Source organism: Sparus aurata, chromosome 20 (assembly GCF_900880675.1).
Source record: "Sparus aurata chromosome 20, fSpaAur1.1, whole genome shotgun sequence".
Taxonomy (NCBI): Eukaryota; Metazoa; Chordata; class Actinopteri; order Spariformes; family Sparidae; genus Sparus; species Sparus aurata.
The window spans coordinates 10760999-10771445 of NC_044206.1; the positions used below are offsets into that span (position 1 = coordinate 10760999).

General features: G+C 39.4%; 1 protein-coding gene across 1 annotated transcript; it reads right to left on the minus strand.

Annotated features, from left to right (window-relative positions):
* Positions 1-933: 933 nt before the first annotated feature.
* On the minus strand, positions 934-7846 carry tmem130 (transmembrane protein 130). Its single transcript, XM_030400862.1, has 8 exons — positions 7733-7846; positions 7570-7652; positions 7321-7492; positions 7086-7231; positions 6088-6172; positions 5557-5759; positions 4413-4519; positions 934-1776 (listed from the first exon to the last, which is right to left on the minus strand). Exons 1-8 carry the CDS (start codon positions 7738-7740, stop codon positions 1759-1761), a joined length of 822 nt encoding a protein of 273 aa, XP_030256722.1. The 5' UTR covers positions 7741-7846; the 3' UTR covers positions 934-1758.
* Between the last annotated feature and the right edge of the window lie 2601 nt (positions 7847-10447).

Consider the following 10447-nt stretch of genomic DNA (forward strand, 5'->3'; position numbering starts at 1 on the left):
ACAACCTTGCACCCTTCTGGATGACTAACTTCGGAGATCACCAGTTTTTAATCTAGCACCATCGTTAGGTTAGGTGTCCAGTACTGTGGTTTTACAACCAAATACGTGCCATTAAAATCAGACTTTCGTGTTAAGTGGCTGGCATTAGCAATTATTTCAAGCCACTGCTGTGCAGAATACATTCATGGCACAGCCTCACAGAGCTGCCAGCTTTGCTGTAGACACTTGTGCCCTGTCCCAAATCCATAAAACATATGATTCCAAACAGGTTTTTATTATTCACACTTGAAAAGTGACCAAAAAATGCTTCCTCAAAGCTGATACCTCCACGCATACTAAGTACATTTGCTTTACTCTGCACAAAGGAGATGTTGGAGCAAGTCAGAGCTGACAAAAAATCCAATAGTGTGGCTGCTTCGAAGAAATCTTTAAAAATAAATCTCAGGAAAAGCATATTTTTGTTCCTCTCTGTGAAGTTTAATTGGCACTAGCTTTCCAAATGATTGACATCAGACATTGGATGCATAATTTATATCGTTTGTTTATACTCCAAAGCAAAAGTATGCAGATATTTTTGTATAATAGCTGCTAGAACAGTGAAGTTTGAGAGAGGGTTTGAATTGTCTTGTGTGTATTTGCTGTTGAGTTTTATATTTCATTTATTTCAAAGGCCCAGGGACAGACATTGCAAATTAGCTTATGCTGCAAATTCTGTGATGTGGCATCAGTTTATGCAACATACATACATACATATATATATATATATATATATATATACATATATATATATATATATACCAATAAACTATTAACGAATGAATGAATTAAATAGACTGTGACAATATGTCGTACCTGCTGTTGCTTATATGTTCAAAAACTCAAACGTGTAGATCAAAACTAAACTTACTGTAAAATGTATTATATAGTTTTGAAGTTTTTTAAATATATATTTAGGACTGCGAAAAAATGGTTCTAACACGGTAACATGTATTTTATTATTATTCTGTAATGTAAAGCAAAGCAAGGAGCAAATTTATACTTCGACATGAAAAAAAATCCATTCACAGCATGCTTATATTAACACTCATTTTTTAAACATGAGCTGCACTTGTGCCATTAATTTATTATGAGTTGATTTGAATGTCAGCCCAAGCTATGTGGCTCATTAATTGATCACGATTTGCTGAATAGCAAAAATCCAGAGAGTGCTTGACCTACCAGCTTACTTAACAACAGTGACTCAACCATTCATAACCACTGCTTAAACCATAACCTTAAATACATACAGGTGCTGCTTATGCAACCACAATAATAATATCATATCAGGTGCACCAGTCATTCATAGCTATATACACACTATTCAAGATGAAATATATGCAATAAAAGTCATTGAAATGCGTCACATTATTTAAATAGTTTGACAAAACACAGAAATAAGAATTCAGATATGTCACAGAATAAACAATCAAGTCAAACACTTAAATGTCCCAATCTCTAACTAATTCTGAGTCTACATCATGGTGATAATATGGAAGATGAGAGTTGTTATTTCTTATGTGACGCCATACTTGTGCATTGTCTTCTGGCAGATACCCACATGTACCTGTAGTCACAGTATGCTGGCACGAAGGCAGTTAAGAGGAGTATTGAGTCCCAAACTCCAGGAGGAGTGGCTCTTTCTCTCCCCTCTCCACGTTGGAAAAGTTAAAAAGAATTGAGCTTTGGCCTTCAGAGTCCTGGTTCTTCAGGAATATTGCATTACCAGGAAGCAGCCATCTGAAAAATGTCCATGCGAATCTAGGTCAGCTTTAAAATACATATTGGTTTGAAAGTTGCTTTTAGATTGAAGAAAAAGTTAGGAAGAATTCCAGTCAGTCCCATTACAACTCAATGTTTCTGTGCCACACACAATCTGTTGCTCAGGGGTCTGTTTCACAAAGCAGGTTCAACAAACTCTGAGTCTAACCCTGAACTCTGAGTTGATCTACTCTGAGATAGGAAACTCTGAGTTTTCGGTTCCAGAACAGCAGATTTGAGTTAGTTTGATCAACTCGGAGTAGTTTAACCTGGAGTTAAGCACGTGCACCACAAGTATAAAAAGACAGCATCAATGGAGCCCTGATTCGACGAGTCACCATGGCAACGGGGAAGAGGAGGGCTACGTTTTTCACCCCACTGGAATTGGAAATATTAATGCGCTCATACGGTGAGTTTGAGCACGTTTTTAGAAGGAAGTGTAAAACCGCTGCAGCAGCAAAAGAGAGGGAGAAGGCTTGGGAGAACATTGGCGCTCGGGTCAATGCGTAATTTTAAATGTAGTCCTTTGCAATCACAATAATATTACAGGGGGAAACTGCTTGAGTGGTAGCCTATTAATTTATTTAATTTAGGTGCAACCCTGGCTGAGAAGCGCACTTGGCTGCAGCTTAAGTTGAAACATAAAAATATTGTTCAAACAGGTAAGACCTCGGCATAATCTCATGGGGGTAACTCATTTTGATCATGTTTTACATTGTAAATATTAAGTGGCTGTTTGACTGTACAGTTGTTTATCCCCAACATAATGCTGTTTTCACACACATAAATGTCTTCTCATCTATATCATGTTCTGTTAAATAATTAAGCCTATTTAAACTAACACAGACTTCTACTCAGCCAACAGAAAGAAAGCAGATGCCCGTACAACGGGTGGTGGCCCAGCACCGCCACCTCTAACGGAGGCAGAGGAGCTGAAAATGATAAAAATGGGTAGTAGCCGTTTCAGGGCGAGGCACACTTTTCTGACCGCTCTGCATACAGTTGCCTTGCTCAAGTGCTCTGCATCTCCGACGTTGTATAAAAAACTCCCATTTGCAAAAAAAAACGCAGCGCAACACACAATATCTGCTGGGATGGAGAGCATGACTTCGGTTGGTAATGTTGGAAATGTAAGGACGGATTAGGTTGTGTATGTAAATGATGGACTGTGACGTGAAACGGTACCGCTCAAAAAGATAACTGTCTGGAAATGCAAGAACATCTATGTACGGTCTGATAATCATCTCCCGACGAATATTTAATTCTCTGCGCAGTAATGCTGCACCTTCATCCACGGGATCATTATCAAAAGGACATGCCATGGTAGTGAAAATAGTCGCCACCTAATATAACTTCTAATGTAGCCCTACTGACTGATTTTTGCAATGATTTTCTCAAAAAACAGACGGCAGAACTATACTACGCCAAAACTCGCCTGCTGACTGAATGAATGAGGAAATCAAATAGCGTGTGTGGCTGAAAGAGGGCGGAGACAGAGTGAAACTCGAGGTTTTTTGAGAAAAACCTGGTCCCGACCAGGTTAGTTTCACAGAGTATGTTACCATGGTAACTGACAGAGAGCTTAAGTTACCTCTCTCTGTGAAACAGGCTGGAGTTACCCCTCTTTCTCTGGTTTGAGTTACTTCCCTTTGTGAAACGGAAAACTCAGAGTTTCCCTCATTTCAGGGTTAACAGACTCAGAGTTTTCACTAAACCTGCTTTGTGAAACGGACCCCAGGTGTAATTTATTTCTGGGCTCAGAGAGCCTCCCTGTGGTCATAAGCTGCATTCAAGTGCAATCACCGAAAGTCTTTATAAAGAACTTTGGATACTGTTCATCAGAGCGAATGAAAACATACGTAGATAAGGGATTACTCATGTCACTTTCACCATCACTTCACCTTACTTAACCAAAACATTTCCCAAATGCACCTTGCATGCTGTAAACCCAAATATTGATCTTCTGTTTCATGTCCTTCGTTAAGTTCTTATCCCCACATCTTACCCCTTTAAACCAAGAGCTATATCCAAATCATCAAAGCATAAATTCACCCAAGTTCAGTCATTTTTTACTCATCCTCGTGCTGATGGTGAGTTATGTGAAGTTTCATAGTATAAAAATCATTTCTGGAGCTTCACAGCAAAATAGCAATGCAGCATTCTCCTAAACAATTGAAGCAGATGGGGACTTGTTTTAAAACATGAATAAACAACCGTATTTAAATGCAAAACACATACAATGGCTTTATGCAGCTCATCTGGCATAATCCAAGTCTGCAGAAGGCCTGATAGTCAAATTGATCTGAATAGACGTTATTTACACTCTTTTAAAGCTGTGCTGTTGCTTAACGAAATGCATTAGCACACATCCTATCCTGCTTGAACCTGCATTTCAAGGATGTCAATAAAGTCTTTTCAAATCAGTGTTGGAACTGGTGACTGGGATTATGCTCAATGAGCTGTACGGAGCCATTTTATCTTTGTCTTGTTATACTTTTTAAACAAGTCCCCGTCTACTTCAGTTCTGACTTTTCATCAACATAAGGGGTTACATTTTGGGGTGAACTCATCCCTTAAAAATCCTTTAAATATTGGCAAATGAAAGTAACCTTCACCTGCGATCTGTTGTAATGACGAGGGCGGCAGGCGATCACCGTGATGAAGGAGAAGGTTGCCACGAGGATGGCAGCACATGACAGGACGAAGAACATGTGGGTGTTACCTGCATTCAACACAGAAGCAAACATGCTACCTGTGAGTGTGCGATCCAGGTTTAAAGTCACAGTGAAACAACATTTCAACAATGTCTTATTTTGATGTATGTGTTTCCAAAAATTGATTTATTTCCATTTGGAACTGGATATTTCAACAGCGGTATAGCGTCTTGAATGTTCTGACTATTCATATTGGTATCAGGACACTCAGAACAACTTTGTTCCATTGTCTCACATGTAAGAATGTGGAAAACAACTCATTTGAAGTGCGTCACAGCCATGGTAAAGGCTCATTCAGTATCTGGATGTCATGACATGTCAATGTCTCAGACATTCTGATACTGATGCTCCCCTGCCTACAAGTCACACAGTAGAATAGCAGCAACAGAAGTCAAAGACCTCAACACAATGTTCAGATTTTCCTCTGAAAAAGTCGCTGACTAGCTGAGATGGTCTGACACTTAAAGCTGTTAATCATTAGTTTGAGTTGGATCAAAGTTGAAACGAATCAGTTGAACTCAGGAGTCATGTGGTGGGCAGTCAGATCAATCTGTGCCCGGATTCCTCCATTTACACCGTTCCCCTCTCTATGTCTGTGGAACTAACGCAGCTGAAAGGCACATGGTGAGTTTTATCTGAAACACCTCATGACAGCTTCTATTGCTTTCAGGAATCTTTCTGGCTGTGGAAAACTAGACAAACAATAAAAATATTCATATATAAGGACAAAGGACATAAAATAATACTAGCAAAATTAATTAAATTAATTAAATTACAACAATTGGTACACCTTCCTGATTAGATAGAGTAGATTTAGGTGAATTAATCCTTTAAGCATCTGCTCTCCCATGCCCTGTTCCTTTTCTGGCCCACCTTCCTTATCATGGATCTTTTTGTTATGGAAAGTAGCTGTTAGCCTGCAGACATGAGTTTGTGTGTGTGTGTGTGTGTGTGTGTGTGTGTGTGTGTGTGTGTGTGTGTGTGTGTGTGTGTGTGTGTGTGTCTGTGTCTGTGTGTGTGTGTGTGTGTGTGTGTGGCCACTCACTGCCTCTCTTGACGTAGAGGCTGAAGGAGGTCTCCAGCTTGCTGACATCATTGCGGACGGTGATTTCCAGGCAGTGGACCCCAATGGAGGTGAAAGTGTGGTTCAGTCGCAGGGTGTTTTCATACAGCATGCTCAGCGTGCAGCCCCCCGACGTGTCCGGCACACAGTTGGGCAGGAAACGCCAGCACACCCACATAGGAGGACTGAAGACACACAAACGTACACATACATAGTGAAAATAATTTCAAATTAAAGGTGCGATATGTAGGAATTGTGTTTGTTTGCTATTCTGCTGATATGCTGCCCCCTATTTGTTTTGATAAAGGATTAGACAGGAAGCCTGTTCTTATGTATTGCACCTTTGAATATGATAGAGAAGTAGAAGGATAGAAGGATGTTCTTTAATGTTAGCATTTCCTGCTTGTATTGATCAAAATGTCATATTTAATTGTTAGTGTTTGTTTCTCTGAAATCAGAATAACCTGTTTGGTTAACAGAAAATTAAAAAAACAAAACAAAGCTGCAGCTTACCTTCCATCAACATGGAAAGCCAGACTGGTGTTCTGAGAAACCTCATAGTCTGAAGGCCCCTTCAGCTCGATGTTTTTAATGGCATCTACAGAATAATTAGTTATTAGTCATTTTCTAGGGTTAGTTTAAGCACAACTGCACTTGGAAAGACACAACATGTACATTTATCCTGTAATAATTCATTTTGCCTACTAAACATCTAATGACAGTTAAACAAGAAAATTTCACGATTCACATTTGATATTTAAAGGCACTCTCTTTGATTAAAGGAGCAATATGTTAGAATTTTAGTTCGAAAACAGAATGTGAATAACAACTATGAAGTTATGATGTCTGTGTATTGTGTTGCAAAGATATACTTAGGTTAGCATGCTAACCAGCTAGCCCTGAGCTGTCACAGTTTGAAGCTCCTGTGCGAGCTGTGTAAACAACAGTCCACTTGTTCCCCAAACATCCAGTATGGACTGCTAACTGCCCGGCTAACTGAGCTAACTAGCTAACAGCATCTACGGTTTGCAGCATTTAACGGTTACTCTGGTGATAACCCCGTATTTTCTTTGTATGAATTCAACAAGTGGCCAAACTTCTTCTTTCCAATGTAGTGAAGGAGTAACCTGCCTCTGGGAACCTGCAACATTACCTCACCGCACCAGCTGATCACTTTTATGCTTCAAGAAAATACTGTAAATTACGGAGGCACTTCGTACTTTTGGAATTGTAATATTTACTATATCAATAAGGTAACAACACCAACTCCAAACTGTTTCCATAACTGAATAAAGAAAGGTGTCAGGGTCCGCCAAACAAAAACAAACTAAAACACCATGAAATTTTTCAAACGTTTATTTAGCCTTCTGTCATCAGATGATGAAGATCTTTCTCTTCTGATTACAATTTCTTTACCAAAACTGCATATTGCAACTTTAACACAGAAAATATTTGGACTCATCTATCTGCAACTATTTGTTCATGCCTAAATGAAAAAAAAAACTACAAACCGAGCACTTGGACATCCATGGAGTAGAAGTCAGTGAGTAGAGGTGCATATTCGGTCACATTCACCCCAACTTTCAGCCGCAGTGTGTAGTTTCCTGATTCTGCGTAATGATAGCGGACCACTGGCTCAGTCCCTTTAATCACCTCTCTGCAGCACACAACAGAACATATATGAAAGGTTAAGAAAAGCCAAGCACTCGTTTTATATTTTTTCAGATAAGGAAAAAGTCCTTGTACCCGTTCCCTAGGTCCCAGGTATAGGTGAATTTTGCCTTGCTAAAACTCTTCTGGGGGTCGAAGAGTTCAAACATGGTCTCAGTGGGGATGTCTGAAGCCAGCTCTCCTGTGTCCCTTACATAGGTGGCATTTCCATCCATCTGATAGAAAACCAACTTCCCAGCGATATTTTCTGTTCAAAAGAAACAGATATATTTAGCTGTGACGCCTGTAAGAAAAAGTTGAGATGAGAAATGCCTCGTGACATACCCAAATCTGTCAAAGGGTCTGCGGTCTCTGCCACATCCAGAACGGCCAGGAGAAGGAGCATCAAGATCCAGGCGACATTGTTTCTGTAAGCAAACATCCCACAGTTTAAAGAGAGGGAGCACAAAGTATCAAATATCTTAAATGTAATAGATGTTACATGTACCTGTCCATATCTGCTGGTCCTCTCAGAGGACCTCAAACAGGAGACGTTAATCCTGCGGGCTGGCAAAGGCGTGATGAGGCTCTTTCTGACCGAGCATGCAGATGAGAGCCGCATAAAGGCTTGAAATTGTCACCATGCGTTTCAATCATGTGGTTCAGGGGGGAACAATCTTTTGAGTAGGAGGCTCTGGCCTGGGTCACATTTCTCTCAGAGATATGGGACATCTTGCTGAGATATACAGTATTATGTGAAAGAAGAAATGAAAATGTTTTGATATGTGCGCTGGATACAACTCTGCTATTGGAGATATCCACATGGTGGTGCTATCAACTCAAAAATCAGACAGTAGTTTATCTAAATACTTGTTGCTGGGATTGCTCCTGAATTATGTTTAGATGAAGTTACCAGATCGAAAAACATGGTAATTGCATGGCCACATGGCAGCTCGGGCAGGCTGCACAGATAAATATGCCTAATATAAATGTTATTAACAGTTCTTGGTGGCCCACATTGAGATTTGATTGTAAATTTCTGCATATTTTTTTTACTTTCGTCTCTTGTTTTCAGTAAAGACAAAACATATGTTTAAGAAATGAATATAATTGTACATTAAAGAACAAACTGACTGCTTGGGCCAGAGATCCCCTCCCTCTGACCAATCCAGTGTCAGCAATCAAGCTGAGCAAGCCAATGAGCAGGTCCAACCTGCTCACAATCACAATCACACACACACACACACACACACACACACACACACACACACTCAGAGAGAGACTGCTCACACACAACACTGAGGAGAGACAGATCAGCTGCAAGTATCACACAATAATTAATAAGGGTCAAACAGGGTCCTATGCAGAATAAGTGTCACTGCTGATGTTAGCCTTAGCAAACGGATCTGAAGCCTTGCATAACAATGGGATGAATACAGTTTCTTTGTCAGTGTCATTGTAAAAGACTGCATGCTATTAACGGTCACAGTGGGCAGCTGACTCTTTTTTGTTTCATGGCTCTGTATGGCCTCATACTGCCTCACATAAAACTTATCCCAGGTGGTGATTCAGCACTCATGGCTTTTCAACTGAAGGGGTTTATCGCCCCCATCAGGCCATGGGAAGAAGTGTTTTACAGTAAATGCCAAACTGGGGGGGCCAAAATTAACTTAATTTAACCGTGTGACATTTTCAAGCAGCTAATAAATTGCACAATTGAATATGTCATCAATTAAGTTGTATAAAAAAACAGCGTTTCCCATGTAAAAACATGTGGCCTATTCAGGTGTGAGTTTATCATGAACTCAGTGGCAAAGTACATTTACTAAGGTACAGGACTTAAAGGGTAATTATAGACAAAAATGAATTTTCTGTCAATATATATCTACTCACCCTCTTGCCGATTGGAAGTCTTGAAAGTTTTGTTGTTCACGAAACACAGCGTTGCAGCATTCTCCTCAACAACTGCAGCAGATGGGGACTTGTTTTAAAACAACTAAAAATAAAGGCGTCATAGAGCTCATGTGCCGTAAATCAAGTCACATAGCCAATATATTATACAGTTTAATATGTAATCATTCAGGTTGTATAAAAACAGCAGTTCTATTATGTGGCACATTCAGGTGTGATCCCAAACTGATTTGTTATAAACACCCTTTTTGAAGATGAAATCTTCACTGGAGCTGTTGAGCTAAAAGCCTTAGCGCACACTCCATCCAAAGTGGGTGCACATGTTTGACAGCACATCAAAGGTGCAGATATATTTTCAAAATCAATTTGGGATCTCATGTCCATCTACTTCAGTTATTCAGGAGAATGCTGCAGCGCTGTTTTGCTAAGCCAGAAAACTTCATCCGAACTTCCATCAGCATGTGGTTGAGTCATTGATGATAGAATTTCCTGTTTTGGGTAAACTTTTTTTTGTAAAGGTTATTGCACTTTACTTAACAGTTTCCTTAATTATAATGCATGGCACTTCCCCTTACTTCAGTAATTGACGGCTACATTCAAGTCGTTTACAAATTGTTTGACAACATTTGGTAACACGTGGCAAAGAAAAGGATATTTTGAAACTGTACTGAATGCGACTCAACACCAGTATATGACGTAATTAAAACTGGCTCCACCTCGATCAGCTGCAACATTTGAATGCTGATTATTATTATAACAATTATTATGATAATCTTACGTCACCATATAACATGGCATTGGGGCAATTCTGCATAGTTAGTACTTTTAAAGAAATACTCACATATTTGTCCTCTGAATTAAAGACTTGTAATTAAGTATTACTACACTCTACTATTGTAAGCCTGCTTTTACTTCAATAGAGGACCTGAATATATATATATGTATATATATATATATATATATATATATATATATATATATATATATATATATATATATATATGTGTGTGTGTGTGTGTGTGTGTACTTCTACTACTAGACATTGCTGTCAAGCCATTTGTATCACAGCTCTAGGCCAATCAGGGCTGTTTTTTTTATTGTTTTTTTTTTAACACAAACACCACTGCCAAAAAAAATGCGTCATGCCCTCAGCAGTTGTTTTTTTTATATCTATATATAACACATGCAGAATCACACGATCTCATAACTTTTTATTACACCACACGCTTCGATTTGTTTGGCAGCTCTCGTGACGTCACGCCCCTCCTCCGCCCCCTCTCTCTCTATCGCTCTCTCTACCTCTGCCTCTCTC

What these genes read in the sequence shown, in the direction of transcription:
- tmem130 (XM_030400862.1), bottom strand. An exon ending in CATGGATGTCCAAGTGCTCG is followed by an intron (nt 6,173 to 7,085) that starts GTTTGTAGTTTT and finishes ATTATTCTGTAG; the next exon opens with ATGCCATTAAAAACATCGAG. An exon ending in GCTTTCCATGTTGATGGAAG is followed by an intron (nt 5,760 to 6,087) that starts GTAAGCTGCAGC and finishes GTGTGTCTTCAG; the next exon opens with TCCTCCTATGTGGGTGTGCT.